The sequence below is a fragment of the Limanda limanda genome, chromosome 5 (assembly GCF_963576545.1).
Source record: "Limanda limanda chromosome 5, fLimLim1.1, whole genome shotgun sequence".
In the NCBI taxonomy this organism is placed as follows: Eukaryota; Metazoa; Chordata; class Actinopteri; order Pleuronectiformes; family Pleuronectidae; genus Limanda; species Limanda limanda.
The window spans coordinates 27,733,356-27,754,360 of NC_083640.1; the positions used below are offsets into that span (position 1 = coordinate 27,733,356).

General features: G+C 38.8%; 1 protein-coding gene across 2 annotated transcripts; it reads left to right on the top strand.

Annotated features, from left to right (window-relative positions):
- Positions 1-316: 316 nt before the first annotated feature.
- On the top strand, positions 317-20,241 carry rabl6b (RAB, member RAS oncogene family-like 6b). Of its 2 annotated transcripts, XM_061071441.1 has the most exons (17): positions 317-420; positions 1,631-2,025; positions 2,136-2,270; positions 2,624-2,671; positions 2,843-2,872; positions 3,250-3,302; positions 3,498-3,586; positions 10,026-10,166; positions 12,050-12,155; positions 12,379-12,482; positions 12,941-13,320; positions 13,889-14,042; positions 14,233-14,436; positions 15,350-15,602; positions 15,955-16,135; positions 16,606-16,661; positions 16,745-20,241. In XM_061071441.1, the coding sequence occupies exons 2-17, from the start codon at positions 1,896-1,898 to the stop codon at positions 16,934-16,936; spliced, it is 2,256 nt and encodes a 751-aa protein (XP_060927424.1). In that variant the 5' UTR covers positions 317-420; positions 1,631-1,895; the 3' UTR covers positions 16,937-20,241. The 2 variants fall into 2 exon arrangements, with proteins under 2 accessions (XP_060927424.1, XP_060927425.1); XM_061071442.1 differs by lacking the exon at positions 2,843-2,872.
- The last annotated feature ends 764 nt before the right edge of the window (positions 20,242-21,005 follow it).

Here is a 21,005-nt window from a genome sequence, read left to right on the forward strand (position 1 = left end):
GTTTTGGTTGTCCTTCAGAATCTGGATGCCGACTAACCATATCCATCTAAAATGATGGCTTAAGGCAAACCTGAACTGAGATCACTCCGTGTGTGTGTGTGTGTGTGTGTGTGTGTGTGTGTGTGTGTGTGTGTGTGTGTGTGTGCGTGCGTGCGTGTGTGCGTGTGTGTGTGTGCGTGTACGTGTGTGTTTGAGGGAATTGTGTCTTGTTGGAGCTGAAACATTAGCTTTATTTTGAAGATGTTTACGGAAGTGAAAGGTTTTTGTGTGACGCTACACGTCAGGCTCGGGTTTTGCTCTCCTTTGCAGAGGAATGTCGCTACTGTGTGTGTGTGTCAGGACCACAGACTGGATGGAGGTCTGACAGATGCTTTGAGTAAAAGATGTCGGGACGGCAGTTTGCTGACATATTGAATAACCGTGAGTATCTGTCGCTGACGATGATGTCAGCTGGAGGAAGAGACCAGGTTGAGCGGCCGCTAAATGTCAGTGAGCGTAGAGAGGAAGCTAAGCTAATATCTGCTGGGAAGCTAGCTAACGAGAGCCAGAGGATAACGTTACATTCTAGACAGGGCAGGTTACTTACCAGGCTGCCTCATCACTGTTGCAAGCCTGTGCTGACCTTGAAATGCCCGTTATCTAATATGACTACAGCATTTTATTCGTTGTTGCTTCTTAAATATATAAACATCCCTCTTATCAGCGGCTAATAGCATGCGCAGCTAATGCTAGCCGGATAACGTTAAAGGGAAATTTCACAGTGTTGTTATTCCAGTGTTCCATTCGGCTACCTTCTCCTTCAGCTTAAGAGAGGCACAATGTACAGATGCCGTTCACGGCAGACACATGTCTCAGCTGATCTTCATAGTGAATATTGTAACATGCTCTGCTGCACACGTATCACTAAACGACGCTGCTTTCCACTTTTCACCATATGAGCCGATCACACATGATTCTTACTGAAAGAAGTACCACCTGACCAGATCCTCAAATGCCGCCCCTGTTTTGTGACAGTCATGTTTAATCATCAAGTTTGTGGCACAGAGCTGAATAGCAGATTTTTATCAATACCTCAGAGACTCATCAGACAAACGATTCTGTGTCAACTCCTCAGTGTAAGACACTTTTCCCCCTAAAAGATGGACAACATAAGTCCTTACTCTTTGTGATTGACATGAAAATGCAAGACCTCAGTGTAGTGCAGGAACCAAAAATATTTGAATCATCAATCAGTTACTATGCAGATTATTTGTATTAGTTTGGTGTGTAATGTAGTCCAACTGTAACCTCTCCTAATGCTGTCTTTGTCTGACTAATGGTCTCAAGTATTATCTTTACCATAATACAAATTATTTGTTTAGTGTGTTTCCAGGTGATGATAAATTTGAAGTGGCTTTAGCCAGAACATCGGTATAAAACTTATTTTTGTGTTTTTAATCATAGATGTATAATTATTTTGCCGAAAAATGTCTTTAAACGTTACCGTATCTGGCAGTAAATTTCTGTTACATTTTATTGAAGACTTGATAATATGTCTGCTTCTGTGTTTGTCTATGTCATGCTGTCACCCTGAAAGGGAATGGCCGTTAAACATAACATCAGTATTTCTTTGTTATTTTTTTCTTTATAGATGATGCTTATATCAACATGGTAGTTCCCTCCACTACTGACTGTCAAGCAAGAACATTCGTCCAGGTCTAAGAGAACAACTGCTTAATTCAGAGAAAATCTTCAGTAATTTGGCATCAGATTCACTTCTAAGCATGGACCCTTGAATTCCTCAGCCGTCAGCACACACTGGTTCTCTATACCGTCAGTTGTGGTGTGACAAATTGAACGGGGAGTTCCACTTTACTACCACTCGTTTCTGTACAAGCTTGTGAAGCCTCGTGAAGATGTTTTCAGCGCTAAAGAAGCTGGTGGGATCTGAGCCAGGCCAGCTCAGGGACAAGAATATTCCAGCTGGCCTGCAGTCGATGAACCAAAGTCTGCAGAGGCGCTTCGCCAAGGGGGTTCAGTATAATAGTAAGTAGAAGTTGCAGGCTTCAGCCGTAAAGAATGTCTTTCCCCTTTGTAAATATCAAATTAACAGTTTTCTGACAAAATGAATGAATAATCTTTTTTCCTACTCAAAGTGAAAATAGTCATCCGGGGTGATAGAAACACTGGAAAGAGTACTTTATGGCATCGACTGCAGGGCAAGAAGTTTGTGGAGGACTACATACCCACTCAGGAGATCCAAGCCACAAGCATCCATTGGAATTACAAAAGTAAGTTGGCAGATGTTGGAACATTGACTTGTTTTATCTCTTCACCATTGCTTTGGTTACGTTTCTATTCTGGTTTGTATTTGACATCTGTTTGTGCGTTGGTGATTTATTTCAGTGGCTCCATATCAAGGTAAACAAGAGACTGCATTTAGATTTAGTTGACCTATTTTTAGAGTAGGTCTGTATTTTTGTTAGGACGTCCATAGCAAGCAAACCTTCTTCCAACACTTATTCTTGTAGAGTTATAGTTACTGGATCCTTATTAGTGTCACTTAACAGCCTCTGTGTGTTAATGCTTTTAATCTGTGTTCCTAGAACATGAATAATGACCTCACCCTTTCTGTTTCTCACAGCTACTGATGATGTCGTCAAGGTGGAGGTTTGGGATGTGGTTGACAAAGGTGAGTGTGAGACACTTGATGTTCTACTGAGGCTAACCTTGCTTTAAAAGTTACACCCTCTACCTGTCGACCTGTTTCAGTATTTCATGACATCAAATAGATGCCCCCCCCCCCCCCCCTCTGTGTTGATGTTTTCTTATGTTTTTTGCACCTCTCTTGCACTCATCTCAGGCCAAAAATATCCTCTTCCTGAAGGTGTAGGTGAGAGCCACTATAGTGTGTAGGAACTAAACTTGATTGTGTGCCTTGGGCTTGCCCTGCCTAGTTTCTCTCTTATCTGAAAGTCAATGTTCTGAAGGTTTGACTATTTCCAGGTTTGCTGTGTGGCTATGTGTCACAGTTTGTCTTTTCTTTGCGCTTTGTATGTAGAGAGCATAGGTGTCTGCACAGTGTGAGCCAGCAGCTGGTATTTAGAGGATGAAGTTTGTTGGAATTAAGCTGAAAGTTGCTTTTCCTTAAGAAAAGCACCTGTGCTGCTCTGCTTGCTTAACTCATAATAATGTTACCAACAACAAGCTAAACCTTGATTGTGAGCTTTTCCTCACCAGCTCAATTAAATGTAACTCTTTTTTTTTCAGGAAAAGGCAAAAAGCGAGGAGACAACTTGAAACTGGAGAATGAGCCCCAAGAGGTGACTATCACATGACTGTCATGTGCTCAGGCAAAAAAGCTCACTTAAAGTATGTGGGTCAGTAATGGAATTAACCAAAGAGCCCTTATTGGATCTAAACAATGATATAAGTTGTCAAAACAAAAGTATAATGTTTCCTTTTGTATATATTTTGTGATTAATCAAGTTAGCTTAATAATAATATATGTGTTGTAGTCAGATGATGTGGCCCTGGATGCTGAGTTCCTGGATGTATACAAGAACTGCAATGGAATCATCATGATGTTTGACATTACCAAGCAGTGGTAAGACTCGTCTGTCTGAACTGTTGTTCCACTACTGTCTCATCAGTGAGCTCTAATGCTACAATATGCATGAGCAGATAAGGTTTCAGGGGCTGTGAAGCTCAGAGCTTCCAGTGGTGCGTTTTCTTCAGCTTTAAAGGCTAACCTTGAAAAGACATTTCAGCGTTCCTATTTTAAGCATCACAAGGTGCTCACCAGGAACCGGATGAGATTTTTTTTTAAACACTTGCATGTCTTAAGAGACATGCACCAATAGTTAATTAAATAATTTTTTCCCATGTGTATCTTACTATATACATTCAGAAATATTTCAATAATTCAGCATTTAGGGTTTTCTGCTATTTACACCTTGCAAGCAAATGTTTTATTGTAAAGGAAATGCAATTCTGGGTTTATTAGGAATAACAGGGAATGAATATTTGAGAAATTACAATAAATACAAATACTAGTTGTAATCCTATAAATATATCAAATATCATAACGTGATGTAAATTATATTGTAAAATACGTACAAACTAAATAAGAAAGCAAATAAAGGGGAGACAAATAAATCATACAATGTAGAAAAGAAAGGGGTTTCCGGCACTGACATCTTTTGGTAAATATTATCCAACAAAGTGAAAACTCTCTCGTGGTGAAAGACCGAGGTGAAGTCTTCTTTTTAGCAGCTGTCAGGCCAGTTAGTACAATGCACCTTTAAAGCTTGGTGATATTAAGCTTGGCCAGATTATTTAACAAGGCCGGTACAGACACTGGGATGGTCACTGATACTGAGTCACACAGCCTGGCGGCCATGTTGGCTCATAACTGTGAAACTGGAGGATTGTCCCTCGCGAAGGAAAGTACCAGGGGCCTTCATATTTGTATAAACTACACAACAGAACACTCGTCGTCTACATCCAATAGAGTTTACGCAGTATTAGGTGTTTTCTGTGTATATACTTGAAACAATTCAACTCTGGTGAACATTTAAGTAGTTGTAAAAGTTTTAAAACAACTAGTTTTGAGATTTCAGCAGTTGTGAATAAGTGGTACAAAGGTCTATGGTTAAAAAAAAATTGGATTACCAAAAACCAAAATATGGTTAGAAATTCCTAATTAAGTTATGAGTTAACAAATTACACTTTTTCTGCAGCAAATGTAAGGAAATCAAAACTTTTAAAATTGATGCAAGATGATGGATTGAAATTGAAATTCACCTTTTCTCTGTATAAAAACAGTGTTGGAACAGAATGTTACTTTGATACATAATTAGGACAATATTTCACTAAAATATAGTGCTGTGTATGTCTACCAGATTTACAATCAATTCAATTAATCTAATTGATGCTTTGTGATGAACTGAACACAAAATTAAAATAAATTAAACAGCAAATGCAATGCGTTAGTTGGAACTTCGGAGATAGAGCTGCAATGTGCTATGCTATCTGATCAGTAGTCTAAGTTAAAGTTAAAATATCTTTTTTATTTCGGTAAATTCCACAGTTACCTGAATAAAGCATCAATTAATTATAATTCTAAAGTACTCTGTGTAACAAAGCATCAGTCATTACAGTGCTTCATTGTTGTTCAAAAACACTGTTGTGACTTGTTCCTTCATAGCCATGAACACACACACAGACACAGTGCTGCTTTTAATATCCATCAGTGCACCAAATGTGAATTAATCTGCAGTTGAAAATAGTCCCTATCAAACTCTCTCCTCCTGTAGGAGTAACGGTGTTGAAAAAAAGAAAAAAAATACTTGATTTTATCTTTTAATACTTCGGTGTTGGTGTTGGGTCGGCACAGAAGTCCGATAGTACTGAAAGACAGTTTTTTTTATTTTTTTTTATTTGACCTTTATTTAACCAGGAAAGTCCCATTGAGATTAAAAACCTCTTTTTCGAGGGAGTCCTGGCCAAAAGGCAGCAACAAATAACATATGTACACTCACAATATTACACTCACAACATATAAACAGAAATTAAAATGATAAAAAACAGTTACAAATAAATTAAAATTCATAAAAAACATCTGCAAGTAAAATAAGTGGTCTGAAATGATCTCATCGTAGATTTAAAAGCGTTCAAAGAAATCATTTCGGTTAATTTAAAATCTTTTTGCAGCCAGTTCCATGTGGTGGGAGCAGAGTGGACGAATGCCCTTTTTCCTGATTCAGTGCGGGCCAATGGAACTAACAAAAGCATCTGATTGTTTGAGCGCAGACTGTAAGAAGCAACACTTTTCTGTGTGATTAAATTACAAATATATGATGGCAGTAGCCCAAGCATGGCCTTATAAATAAAAGTGCACCAATGTCCCAGCCTCCTGGTGGACAAAGAGGGCCAACCCACTCGAGAATACAATTCACAGTGATGGGTCAGGGCTCTACAGTTAGTGATAAACCTCAGAGAAGCATGGTATACAGCATCAATCTTACATAGACATTTAGCTGAGGCATTCATATAAATCAAATCTCCATAATCTAAACTGGATAAGAACGTTGCAGTGACAAGCCGCTTTTTCACCTCAAAAGAGAAACAAAATTTGTGCCTGAAAAAGAAGCCCAATTTAAGTTTCAATTTCTTCACAAGATTGTCAATGTGGGGTTTGAAGGAAAGGGAATCATCAATCAAGACACCAAGATATTTATAGATATGAACCACCTCTATGACATTTCCCTCAAGAGTGGACACTGTGGGGACAGTTTGAGGTAATTTCTTAGAGTTTGAAAACAACATTTGTTTAGTTTTTTCAGTGTTGAGGACTAATTTTAGTTGCAGGAGTGTGTGCTGGACTGCATCAAAAGCTTTCTGCAGAGATTCAACAGCTCTAGCAGGAGTTGATCCAAAACAGTAAATAATTGTGTCATCTGCATAAAAATGCATGTTAGCATCTGACACGTTTTTTCCCAAATCATTAATGTACATAATGAACAAGAGGGGTCCTAATATTGAACCCTGTGGCACGCCCTTGTGGACACTCACAAATTCAGAACACAGACCATCATATTTAATACACTGAGTCCTGTCACTCAAATAATCTGTGAACCAGGAAACTACATGATTTGACAAACCCAAGCAAAAAAGCCTATGCTTTAAAACAGCATGGTCCACAGTGTCAAAAGCCTTTGACAGATCAATAAAAAGTGAAGCACAGTGCTGCTTATTATCAAGAGCAACTAATATATCATTGATCACTTTTGTAGCTGCAGTGATGGTACTGTGTTTTTTCCTGAAGCCTTATTGCAGTTGTGAGAGAAGATCATTAAATGTTAGAAACTCTTTTAACTGATCACACACAAGAGATTCAAGAATTTTTGACAAGGCACACAGATTTGATATTGGCCTGTAGTTGGTTAAAGCTGCTGGATCACCTCCTTTTAATAAGGGGGTAACAAAAGCTGACTTCCATACAGATGGAATTTTTTTGTTTTCAATTGAGAGATTAAAAAGGATTGTAAGAGGCTGTGCTACAAAATCAGCTGCTATTTTTAAAAAGTAGGGCTCTATTGAATCAGGTCCAGGGGATTTTCTGCTAGCCAACGTTTTGAGGGCTTGATGCACTTGCTGCACAGTAAAAGGTAAGAAATTAAACGGTTCTCCTGAAAACCTTGGAGCTTCTGTGCAGGGAAACACAGGGGCAGCTCCCGTAGAATCAAACAAAGAACCAGATAATACAAAATGATTGTTAAAACAATTTAGAACCTCAGTTCTATCATAGACTGGGACCGAGTCTTTTAGAACAAATATCGGAAGAGCCGGAGGACTTTTACTTACAGATATAGATTTAATTACTTTCCAAAATTTCTGTGGATTATTAAGGTTCTCAGTTGTGACAGATAAATAATATTCAGATTTAGCCTTTTTAATAAGAGTAGTGCATTTGTTCCTTAGTTGCCTGAAAATAGACCAGTCAGAGGCAAAATCACTTTTTCTGGCTTTGGCCCATGCCACATTACGTCGATGGATGGTATCTGACAACTCTGGGGAAAACCACGGATTATCTCGTCCCTTAACCCTGAATTTCCCGATGGGGGCATGTTTATTTACAATTTTCACAAAGTGTTCCTTAAAGAATGTCCAAGCTAACTCCACGTCCGGCAGAAGACCTATGTGTCCCCAATTTACCAAAGACAAATCATGATGAAAAGCCTGTTCATTAAACATTTTTAAATTCCTCTTGAAAATAATGCGTGGTTTACGTTTGGGGATCTTTGTGTCCCTGCAAATAGCAACAACACAATGATCACTCAAATCATTGCAGAAAACTCCCAAGGAAAATAATTTATGAGGAACATTTGTGAGAATTAGATAAATCAAAGTGGACTTTTCAGATTTTTTAAGATTTGGCCTTGTAGGTAGGTTGACCAGCTGGATAAGATTAATAGAGTCACAGAAAGATTTAAATTCATCCGAAACTGCATTTAGCCAGTCCCAATTCAGATCTCCAGCCATTAAAAGCTCATTATAATTTAATTTGGACAAAAGATGCTGCAATGACGATAATGCCTCCTTTGTGGCAGATGGAGGCCTATAGCACCTGACAACAGTCATAGAGAGGGACTTTGCTATTTCCACCTTCAATGCCAAAAATTCGAATTGCTTAGAGATAGACTCAGACAGAACAATTGAAGCATCAAATCTTGATTTAACGAAAATGGCTACACCACCGCCTTTCTTGGGCCTATCACTACGATAAACATTGTATCCGAGTATGCTAATGTCTTCATTTGTAATAGATTTTGTCAGCCAAGTTTCTGAGATGACCACAATGTCTGCATCTGTTGATCTAACCCAAATTCTGACCATGTCCATCTTTGCTACTAAGCTGCGCACATTAAGATGAATACATTTGAGACCAGACATTAATTTAAAATCAGCGGGAGTCTGGATACATTGCAATTCAGGACCAGGGTTTGATTGCACATCTCCAGACAGAAGTAAGAGTAGTACAATTATCACTGCTCGTCTCACATTACATTTTGAAGCCGTTTTTTTATGTGTTAAAGCCAGGCAATGCCTTTCCTTAAGGGAAAGAGTAAGAAACGTAGAAGTTTAGGTAAGTCCCTAGGTGGGTCCGACCACAGGTTTGAGGCCCAGACCAAATCAGACTGTGGTTGCTGTAAATGCCCAGCAACATTAGCATTAGTGCCACTATAGTAAGTGTCTTGCATGCTCGACACATAGCTAGTGGTACTCACCAAGGGGCAATTCCTTGGAGTCAGGTCCCAAAATGTCAACAAACATACTAAAGTTAAGAAAAATGCCATTGTCTTTAAATTACTGAGTTTACTATGCTAGCTGCTGCTGCTGGGGCCTTGAGATGCTAGCAGGGCTGCTGCTGCTGGGGCCTTGAGATGTTAGCAAGGCTGCTGCTGGGGGCTTGAGACGTTAGCAAGGCTGCTACTGTTGCTGCTGCTGAGGCCTTGATGTGTTAGCAAGGCTGCTACTGCTGCTGCTGGAGCCTTGGGAGTTGGCAAGGCTGCTACTGCTGCTGAGGCCTTGGGAGTTAGCAAGGCTGCTACTGCTGAGGCCTTGGGAGTTAGCAAGGCTGCTACTGCTGCTGCTGAGGCCTTGGGAGTTAGCAAGGCCGCTACTGCTTCCTTTGTTCTAGCCCTTCAGAGTCCAGGTAGCCTTGGGAGTTGGCAAGGCTGCTACTGCTGCTGATGCTGAGGCCTTGGGAATTAGCAAGGCTGCTACTGCTGAGGCCTTGGGAGTTAGCAAGGCTGCTACTGCTGCTGCTGAGGCCTTGGGAGTTAGCAAGGCCGCTACTGCTTCCTTTGTTCTAGCCCTTCAGAGTCCATAATATCCTTAAATCCAGTGTGCTCAATGAGTAGCCGAAACAAAATAGCGCAAAAAATGAACAATGAACAAAAAATGAACAAAGCCAGAGAGACAAACTCACATACAACCTAACATGCTGCCATCTTGGATTTTGCCATTGTTGTTTCTGGTGTATGCTCATGAAAGTTGTTTACATCAAGGAAAATGCATCAACAGCCTGATATTCTGTATTAACAGTGCTGATATGTACAGTACGTGTACAATAGCACCTTTAAGCCCCATAAATTCTGCCCTCATTTATTTTAACGTTGCGACATTCAGAAGCAATAAGATAACGGGCTGAACTGGTAAATTATTTATCAATGGAATGTGTGCAAGTGAATAGGCATTTAACATGTTTAAACCTTTTTCTTGCTTCTCTAAAATATACCTTGTGAACCATTTTTTTCTGAAACTTTACAACTTTTATTGTATTTATTGTTACAACAGAAGTGTACTAGCCTGTAAATTAGTGTTTATAGCAATTTTATTTAATTTTAGACATGTGTGTCTCAGAAAACAGCAAACCGTCTTTGATAAATACGTAAATTCGATACATACAAAAGCATCTATATTATATGTCTCTAACTTAACCCTTGCACACATCGATGTATTTAATTTGTCAATTGCAGGACATTTAACTACATCGAAAGGGAACTGCCTAAAGTACCCACCCATGTGCCAGTGTGTGTTTTGGGAAACCACAGGGACATGGGCGAGCATCGTGTCATCCTCCCTGATGATATAAGGGACCTGATTGCTGGACTGAACAGGTAGAAATCAGCACTCGTCTAATTCTTCACTCATTTTCAGACAAAAACTCTCTGTGATGGTTAATCTGGAAGTTTCACCGACCTGACACAGTGTTGGATTCAAGTCATGTAGCTGTTGAATTATTTATTTATTTATTTATTATTTTTTTAACAAACTAAATAACAATTCCATCACAGTGTTTTATATGGTCCCTATCTGCACTTCATTATGTGATGATGTATTGACAAGCACGGGTGGCACAAAGGGAAATATAACAGTTTAGAAAATGACAGCAGCAAGGACAAAATGAGTGAGACCCACAGAAAAGTATTTGATATTAGAGATAAGAGAAAAGGGAACATATTTAATTTTATCCAACTCTTCCTAGAACAATTATAACTCTATTTGAGATGTCCTCAATTTATTATTCTTATGTGGATTTTGTTGACGTCTTGTCCTTAACCACACACATTATTTCTCATAAAAATTATTTGTACAACGAATTAATAATTTTTCCATTAACTCCGTCTATGATAAATAATTTGTTTTCTCAAATTAGCAGAAAGTATTGAAAGACAGATGCCTTCCTGGCTCTGTAAAATGTCCTTCAGGAGAATTGAACAACTTGCTGGCTCTCCCAGGCGCTCTTCCACTCTGCGTGCAAAAGTGTCATTGGGCAAGATGCTGAACCCCAAATTGCCTCAGCACCTGTGCTTGTTTTTGAAAGGGTGAATCACAAAACTGTACCGTAAAGCCCTTTGAGTGGTCATCAGGACTATAAAGGAGATAAATAAATACAGACCATTTACCATACTTGTAATACATACAATTCCTATAGTTATTGTAATGCATGGTGATACAGTTAGATCTGAGTATAAGGGGCCTTTATTTGTTGCAGTTATGTTGCTGTGTCAAGTTAATCTATACTAATCAATATATTTGTAATCATGATGATATTACACTCTGTATGATAAATGGGGTCATTCTTAGTGACAATCTATCAGACAATTGTCAAGTACCAAGGTGCATGTCATGTTGTGGGATATTCTAGACAGGAAGTGAACAGTCAGGTCTCTTAGCCGACTTGTTTTATGCCAGAAAAATGGGCAGCTTTAAAGACTTTGATAAGAACCAAACCATCAGGGCCAGACGTCTGGGTCAAATCATCTCTGAAACAGCAAAGCGTGTGGGGTGGGTCCGATCAGCAGTGATCAGTACCTACAGACTGTGGTCCAAGGAGGGATGAACCACCATCATCCCATCTGGTCCAAATCAACCGAAGGGCTTCTGTGCCTCAAGTCAAATTTTTAATGTTACTTATGGGAGGAATGGGTCACAGTGCATCACATCTCACCTGAGTAGATCCTGTCAGCTTTGCAGAATTTTTTTGCATCTTTTAGCTCATTTTTAAGTTTTTCTGCTCTGTAAACTCTGCTCTCTTTAATCATGTCTACAGCCGCAGCAAGTAGCTGTCTCAGCGGGCAGACACAGTTAGTAGCGGCTAGCTGCTAAACATAGTGGAGCTAACAGCTTAAGAGCTATATATATTATAGATATATTTCTCTTGAATTGGTAGAGACCAAAGATTGAGCTAAGAGAGTAAAGGTGTGTCTTCTTTGATTCATCAGATGAGTAAAAACTTGATTCCTAATGAATGAGCCTGTTGTTCTTGGTTCATTTGATATATAACAATTAAGGGTGATAATATCTTTTATCACAACCCCCCCCAGAAAACAAATGGCCAAAAAAAGTTTTATGCAACTATAATATGCCAATTATTTTATTGTTCATATACTTAAATGATTAATAGGACATGCACGCCACATACAGTACAAATATCACACTTTTTAGAATCTATATAATCTTTGATGGTGAATAAACTGGTGATACTTATGTTTTACAGACCAATGGGATCCTCTTACATCCACTATGCTGAGTCGTCAATGAAGAACGGCTTTGGCTTGAAATACCTGCACAGATTTTTCAATATCCCCTTCTTGCAGCTACAGGTTATTATTTTTTTTTGCAATTGTCATTTGTATCATTTTTATTTCTCGTTTTTCCACACTCAACTTGTATGAATGAAATATTTATATGCTTCTGTAATTCAGACAATTCAGTTCTGTAAATGGGACAGAATGATACAGAGATGAGCATACAGTGTGAAATATGAAGGCTTCATCTGAGCTCTGTGCCCAGGTATTCATGGTATGTGTGTGTGTGTGTTTACAGAGAGAGACCCTCCTGAGGCAGCTGGAGACCAACCAGTTGGACATGGACGCCACCCTGGAGGAGCTCTGTGTCCAGCAGGAAACTGAGGATCAAAACTATGAGATGTACTATCTTTTTTCTTTTTCTCTGCCAGCTTCTCTGCCAGCTTATTGCTTATATCTTTATCTTGCAGTTTGTGGTGCAAACCAGTTAATAAATTGTTCTGGTTGGAACTCAGGGCTCCATACTGCTGAAAACACTATAGATAGCTGTTGTCATATCAATCTTCCAAAAGTATCGATCATATTTCCTGTAAGTTTTCATCGTCGTTGTGAGAAACATTTTTTTGAATATATTTGTCATAAGTGCAGTTATGGTTCTTGGCTCTCAGCTGACTTTGTTTTAAACATATTAAGGTGGTGAAAATTAGGTCTTCTTGATTAACAGATGTTAAGTTATTCGCCCAATGCTTTGTATTTCTTTGTATGGACAATTATTCTAATCATTCTGTCCTGTATCCCTTACTTAAGATATTATTGCAGGTGAAACAGTTTATTAACCAGTTTTGCTTTGATTTCCACAGTTTCCTTGAGAACTTTGAGACTCGCAGTAAAAGCTATGGCTCTCCTGGTCCAGCCAACGGTTCTTCCTCAGGCTCCCAGTCCCCCATTGTCCCTCCCAGTGGGGCCTCCACAGGCAGCTCCAGCCCCAGCACCCCTCAGCCCCCCATCCCCTCCCAAGTGCTCCCACAGTCACGGTCTGTGTCAGTGTCCTCTCCTCCACCTCCCACCGCGGTGGTTAGCGGGGCAGCTTCACCTACTGCTGAGTCAAAACCATCAGCTCAGTCTCCCGAGCACCAACAGGCCTCTGCAGCATCTAATGTGTTGTCCTTCCAGAAACGCAGCTTCATGTCTCGCTGGTTTGGTCCATCAGCTGCTGCTGATGCTCCTGTTCCTGCGTCAGGTGAGTCTCCTCCTTTCATAACTAACACAGTCATTTGTCAACATCCAACTAGTAGCAGAGATGAAATGTGTGCTGCTATTGAAATAATTGTTAAAAGCTATCAGTCTTTTGAATACCATAAGAGAGTAAAATCTGATTCCCTGCCAGCCACAACTAGGATCTGGAGCTGTTCCAGAGACTTGCAGATAAATTATTTGAAAACCTTTTTGCCTCACACAGAACTGAGCAACTCATTCAGGTATGAGTTGAGGGTTTGAGAAGAATCTTGGTTCCGAGGTCGTCGTCTCTCTCTTTAGCAACACATCCACGTCTCTCTACCAGTCGATCAAACGTGTGAATAAAGTAAATGTACATGCTGTATGTATTTATGTATTCTATAAGATGGTTTGTTGTATAAAGACTATATTAAACTCATCTGAGACCACATGATTTATCCTACACCTTTGTTAGATTTAAAAAAGTTGTACAAAAGTGGGGAGTTGAGAGCTTATTAATTAAATTGCAGTTTTTGATTAATTTGAACTATTTGATTGCTACTCACATTCATTTGCCTCTATGTTTTCCTCAGAGGATCCTGCTGCACCGGTGTGTCCTCTTCAGGTTCAGAGTGTGGATGATTTTGTGCCAGATGAGAGACTGGACAAGAGTTTCCTGGAGGACAGCCTGCCCTCGAAGAACAGGGTTCCTCAACCTGCACCCGCTCGAGCTGTGGACAGTGACAGGTGAGCTATTTGTTAGTAGTTAATCCTCAGAAAGGAAGAATTTGTCCATTTCATCTTGTTGTAACTATAAACCTTGAAATTAGTGAGTGTTAGCTTGTATCATGATGAAAATCATGATGAAAAATCTATAGTTATTTGCAGTTGGGTATGAAATTACTGAAAAGAGCAGTTATCTTTTTCTTTGTTCCAGTGATGGTGAAGGCAGAGGAAACCCCATGGTGTCTGGTTTCCAGGATGAGCTTGACCCTGACGACACTGAGCCCAGTCTTCCTCAGCCTAAGACCCTGCCTCCCAGTAAAGATATCACTCTAACCAGTGACGAGGAGGAGGGAGTACCAGCAGCCCTCACCATCAAACAGGACCAAGACCTGGACAGTGAACCTGAACTGAAGGCGTAAGTCTTTTTTCAGAACAATACAGGTCTTCACTGCAAGAATTTATCAGAATCCAATGTAAATGCTCTGGTATTGAGGGTGGATTTCCATGTCAGAGCCTTGCATGGAATTAAAGGAAAGATATGTGACTTTTAGCATGTTTGTTAAATTAAAACCAACACCACCAGGGGATTATTGCTACTTGTTATTTAATACTGGGTGGATGTATGATACACAATTCTTTACAAAGAAAAACAGATAAAGCAAAAAGAAGATTAGCAGAGAGAGAAATAGAAATGAAAGAAATATCTTTGAAATATCTATAAAATCTCTCACTCTTTTACACCACTAATTTATTAACACTTTGCTAAGTTTACAAACACTGTATGAACATGTCCTGCCAGATACAAAATATGTACTTTAAAAAAAATAATTGATTGAGTAATTGATTAAATTCATTTTGTAACTTAATCACAACAGTTTATTTTTCTTTAACTGTATTTAACTATAAGTTTAAATATTTCTATATTGGCCTATCGCCTACCAACCTAGATTGTCAATAATGGCAATGGATTTATATCAAGTGGAGCATTAGATTCAACATTTTCCCATGTTCTAATGTTGAATCAGAATACAAAAATTGCAGAAATCGTAATATCATATCATAATTCTTCTAGCATGGCAATATACATTGAATTGGTACCCATGTATCGCGATAGGATCAAATTGAGAATCTCCCAGTCCTTCTGTAAACCCTAGTTGAGTTTAATGCCCATGCGTAGATTTACTTGCATTTACATCTGCCACATAAAGTTGTGTAAAGGACAATGTAACATGACAGTTTCTGTGTTCTACATGTGGAGTGAGGAGTGTTAATATGTGAATGAAAAAAGTATAAAATTGTATATGTGAAATACTCAAATGCTTTTCCAGGCCTGTGATTCATATCACAAAACCAAAGTTGACATCTAAAGCTCCAGAGCCCAGAGGCCAGACCACAGCACCCATCTCCCTCACTTTAATCCCAGCAACAGAGCTGCCAGCCCGACAAGGCAAGAAGAAGGGAAACACACCCAAAGCTGAGGACTCTGACACAGACCCTGAGACCCCTGTCGCCCAGCAAATTATCTCTTTTGTCATGGATGACTTTGAGTCTGAAGCATCAGACACACCAAAAATAGCAACGGTGAAGTAGAACAATTCACAGCTTCTTTTTACATTTTCACAATATATATTTATTTATCTATATTGTATGTAAAGCTCTTTGAGCTGCATGTCTTGTATGAAAGGTGCTGTACAAGATGCAGTAAATGTATTATTACTATTATTATAATTATTACTGCTGAGCTTTGTTTGAGGTATTATTAAATCTGCCATTCGGTTGAATTCACAACATGATAGAAAACAGACAAAATGCACACAGACACAGCGACTAGTAATATTTAATTGCATTTCTGCCACACTGCATCACATGCCGTTTTATTTTCCTCTTATTTCTATATGTAATAAATCATCTTTGACTGCCCCGTTCTTCCCAGGATGCATTTCCAATCAGGGATGAGTTCCTGTCCGATCTTTCTGATGATGACATGCAGGTAGCCAAAGTGCAAGAACCTCTGAAGCCCACTGTGATCTCCTTTAAACAAAAGGACGATACCGATCTGTTTGGCCTCGGCATCCAAGAGGAGGCTCCAGCAGCCAAGAACAGCAGCGAGGAAGGCAAGTCATGAAATTGTTCTGATGATTAGACTCACTTACTGTCTGCTTTTGAGATCAGGTAGTTAATTATATTTATATGTGGACTTTGAGTGGTAGTCAAAACCAGAAAAGCGCTATATAAATACAAAAGGAAAAGGAAGAAATCTTTGGGAAAGGCACAGTATTATGCGATTCCGATTCTTGACTAATGGCTCTCGATTAATAATTAATTATTTGTTCAAGTTGCATTTGATGCTCATCCACAATTAATAAAACTATAGTCACATAGTTTCCTATCCAAAAATACAGTGGCTGTGTGGTACCTGGATTATTATATATATGCACATGTTATATTAATTTTTTTGTTAATATTTTGTGTTTTGAATAATTTACTTGGAAGTCCAAAACATACATAACATAAGATATGGACCAAGTCCAATATTGATGGCTTCATTTATACATCACATATGAAATGTCTGCTTCTCTTTCAGAGAAAGAAAGCAAATACTCAAAAGAAAAAAAGAAAAAGAAGAAGAAAAGCAAAGAGGTAAGGTTGATTTTGTTCATATTATACACTATAAGCAATGATGTATAATGTCAATCCATCTAATTCTGTACTTCCTCTTTCAGGAGGATGATAAAACCAAGAAGAAACACAAACACAAGAAAAAGGAAAAAGAAGATGCTGCTACAGAAGATGACAAAGAGAAGAAGAAAAAGAAATCCCGGACCAAGAAAACAGAAGTGGATGAACTGGAGGACTTTTTGGGCGGAGGAGCAGGATTAATTAAAAGAGATGATGGGGATTATGAAGAACTATAAAAGTTCCTGTTTAATTAGGAAATGGAGCCACTGAACCGCAACAAGGGACATGGTTGTTTAAAAACTCCTGGTTCCTTGACTTGTATGTGCATAAAGCAGCATCTCCAAGCCATACACAATACGCAAGGCTACCAACAACACCCAGGTAAAATAACCAAGGACTCTGGTACCTGTATGTTCCTTCTGACTGATTTTCCTTATCTGCACCTCTGCGGTCACTTCCATTCCAAACAGTAAGAAAAGGCAAGGACGCCCACATGTACTGTAGTGAGCTGTGGCGTTAAAAAAAAATTTGTACTTTGACATGATTGAATATGTTGGGTTTAATATTTGTCTTTGATTTGATACATTCTCTTACAAGTGATCCACTCCAAATTCATCTGCTGTAAATAAGGATATCATTGTGTCTTAGTGTTTGGTGTAATAATTGAGAGCATGCTCAAAGTGATGACTGACTCCTTAGAGACTCCATACTGTTCATTATTCTTTTTCTATTCCCTGTTTGTTGGCTGAAATGGGTTTAAGCAGTTCTTTAGTCTCTCTAAATACGACCAATGACGAATAGTCCCGAGTGATTTGATATGAGAATATTGTTGATGACTAACAGAGGAAATTACTTCTCCTCTTTGTTCACACTAAGCCCGCTCCAATTTCTCTCCTGTGGTTCTTTGTCCACACTAAACCCAAATTTTATCTAAATGTGTTGCTTTCTCAAACAGTTGATGAATCTTGAGACATCTGAGTGTAGACTGACAGGCTGTGTCTGTGTGGTAAAAAAGTCATGACACCTTTCAGTTGCCTTTATCTCTCTGATGACATTTTTTTAATTGACACAGATTGTCAATAGGCTGCTTGCTCCAACTTTCTCACGGTAATAGTGATTGCACTAACTTTTAGGGTGAGCAGAACAGGAATTACCAGCAGGTACTTTTAACAAACCGTAATGAAATCACTGTTTACATTCAGAAAATAAAAATCCACAAAAACGAGATGAGTCATGAGCTCGATCCTATTAATACTTCCATTTACGGCTGGAATTCAAGCCGATATCCTATCTCCTGTGGCCAAGGAGGTTGATTTTGTCTACATTTGATTGTCTGTCTGTATGTCTGCTGGTTAGCAGGATTACGCAAAAACTACTGGATGGTTGAAGGATGTGGCATGGTTTTAGGAGAGAAGGCATTACATTTTGGTGTGGATTAGGGGAAAGATCCAGGTTTTTTTTTCACTTTAACGTTATAAGAGCAGCATTTTACATCTTTATCATAGGTTTTTTCTGTGAATAATTCATGCATTTTAATGAACAAAATGAGGCATGTTTAGGGGACTGATATCTATGAGTGTGTGCAATGTGGTGCAGATCCAAATAAAACATGGATGTTTTGAGTTTGGTTTTATAAGGAGACTTTTGGGCCTTGATGGATGTATATGCTCTAATGTGTCTCATTCTAGTTTTCTATCAGCCAGACTGCATGTGGAGTTGGTCAGGCTCAGACTGTTAGTGGATCTCACGTTTCCATTTTGTCTCAGTGTGAATGGAAATGTTTTACAAAAGCTCTAACGTGGGCACGTATTGTTTTCACACCTTTTTGGAAATTAGCTGGCTTGGTGTGCATCTAGTGAAACTAAAAACAGTCTCCAGGCCAGCATTGGCCTTTGTCACCACCTAAAGTTTCTTTAGCTGCTACAAACTATCTTCCTGCCCTGCACCCTGCACTCTTCTCTGCCACGCTACACAGGCTAGATACTGTACAAGTCCTCTTCATGTTTTCTGCTGTTGCCTTGACAGAGGTTACTACAAAGGACTAGTGTGCCGCTCTCCTCATGAACCATTATTAAGTGTTCTTAATGTAAACGGTTTGGTAATTGGTGAGCTTAAGAATGTCCTACAGCCTTTTTATTTGTTGAACAGAATCTGTCATCCTGTTGTAAGATTGCAGTGAATCCCTACATGTTTGTTTGTCTTTTTGTTTAGTTTTGTTTGATTCTCAGCGGACAGCAACAACACCATTCTTATAAACAGAGTAATATTTTTCTGTAAGTGCAACATTTCAAAAACTCTTTATTCTTGTGTTATTTATTGCTTTGGTTTTGTTGTTATTCTGACATGTCAGTTTTGTTTGTGTGATTTGTGCTGAAACTGTCATCAACAGTCCAAAACATCATGTAGCTTTTCTTATGGTATACACTTGTTCACATTTGCGATGTGTGTCCTGTAAACTATTCTCCAGCAGTTTGTCGCCACTTCTTTTGGGAGGAAAAATATAGTGATATGAACTTCCACTCTTCTCATGTGTAACTTCTTTTGTCCAGACGCCTCAAACCGTGGCTGAGACGGAGATGACCTTCAGTATCTTCCATGAACTGCATCACCAAAATATTTCAAATGAGTAAAGTCTTCTTGCATCTAAGAAATATAACGTGTATTTTTAGACCTGTTTTGACAAGTGACAGATTTCATACATTTTTCATCTCCCATACACATGGTTACACTGTTGGTTTACAAAGAAATAATGTTTGATATTCCAAAATTGAAACTATGCAGCATTGATCCTGAATACTGAACGCTTTTTTTCTTTTCTGGTCTGTCATGTGATTGAGGATAAATGCTGATAGCAGTTTCAAGCTAAGCATGAGACTTAAATGTACAGTAAAAAGAGAATGTATAAAGTATATAAATGAATATATAAATATATATTTGAAGAGCTTTGTTCCAAAATGTTGTCTACACCATGCAGGAACATTGTCCCTGAAATCTTATCAAATGATTTTAACAGGAAAGTTCCGGATGGGAAATGTTACTAGAAATCATGTTAACTAAAGTAATAATGCCCTAATATTATAAACTCAGTTGTCAGTTTACACAGCCAAAACGTTTGCAGTCTTAATGGACTTCATAATGTTCAGTTTGTGTGGATATTGTTAAAGAGGTGATGATTCAACTGTAGAATAATGTCAGTCATCAGATTGTGAGATGCTGTTGAACTACATTGTATTATGCTGACAGGTGTTCCCGTTTTGAAGTAATGAAGTTGGACAGCAGCCCACACTACTTCTTCTTAAAATGATATCTTCATTGAGGAATGCTGTATTAGACGGTGTTAGTTTTAGCAAGGTGTTCCTAATCAACTGAGTGTGCATCAGAAATACTGGATTTGGGTTATATTTTTCTGCATGGATATATCATATTTAGGAATGAAATCCTTCATTTAATTTTCACCCCATGACATATCTCATCTTTACACTGTGTGCGAGTTTGCTTATGTTTGGTTTGTCCAATAAATGCAAACTTATTTCTTCATAAAGGTTGTTTCCTGTGTCAATTCTTTAAAAATAGTTTCACCTTCAATAGGATTTTGGGAAGATATCTGTGGAGAAAAAAACGGATGTCAAGTTAGTTTTTTTAGTTTAGTTTAAACGATGCTCAATTTGTACAAGGGGCCGAAAGTGTCCCAAGAACATATCCCCCACACCATTATACCAGTCTATGCATTATACCACCACCACCAGCCTAAACCATTGATACAATGCAGGATGGATCCATACTTTCATGTTGTTTACATCAAATTCTGACCCTACCATCTGAAGGCTGCAGCTGAAATCGAGACTCATCAGACCAGGCAATGTTTTTCCAATCTTCTATTGTCCAATTTTGGTCAGCTTGTGTGGATTGTAGCTTCAGTTTCCTGTTCTTAGCTGACAGGAGTGGTGTTCTGCTACTGTAGCCCATCTGCTTCAAGGTTCAATGTGTTGTCATTCAGAGATGGTATTCTGCATACCTTTGTTGTAACGAGTGGTTATTTGAGTTTCTGTTGCCTTTCTATCATCTCAACCCACTCTGCCCATTCTCCTCTGACATCAAAAAGGCACTTTCATCCACACAACTTCAGCTCACTGGATATTTTCTCTTTTTCTGACCATTCTATGTAAACCCTAGAGATGGTTGTGCACGAAAATCCCAGTAGATCAGTAGGTTTTGAAATACTCAGACCAGCCCGTCTGGCACCAACAACCATGCCAAGTTCAAAGTCACTTAAATCCATTCTGATGCGTCTTCACCACGTCTAAC

Excerpts from the sequence above, each read along its gene's own strand:
- rabl6b (XM_061071441.1), top strand. The coding sequence starts at position 1,896 with ATGTTTTCAGCGCTAAAGAAGCTGGTGGGATCTGAGCCAGGCCAGCTC. Across the intron at positions 2,672-2,842 it reads TTGGGATGTGGTTGACAAAG|GCCAAAAATATCCTCTTCCT; the intron begins GTGAGTGTGAGA and ends CACTCATCTCAG. Across the intron at positions 16,136-16,605 it reads CAAGAACAGCAGCGAGGAAG|AGAAAGAAAGCAAATACTCA; the intron begins GCAAGTCATGAA and ends CTTCTCTTTCAG.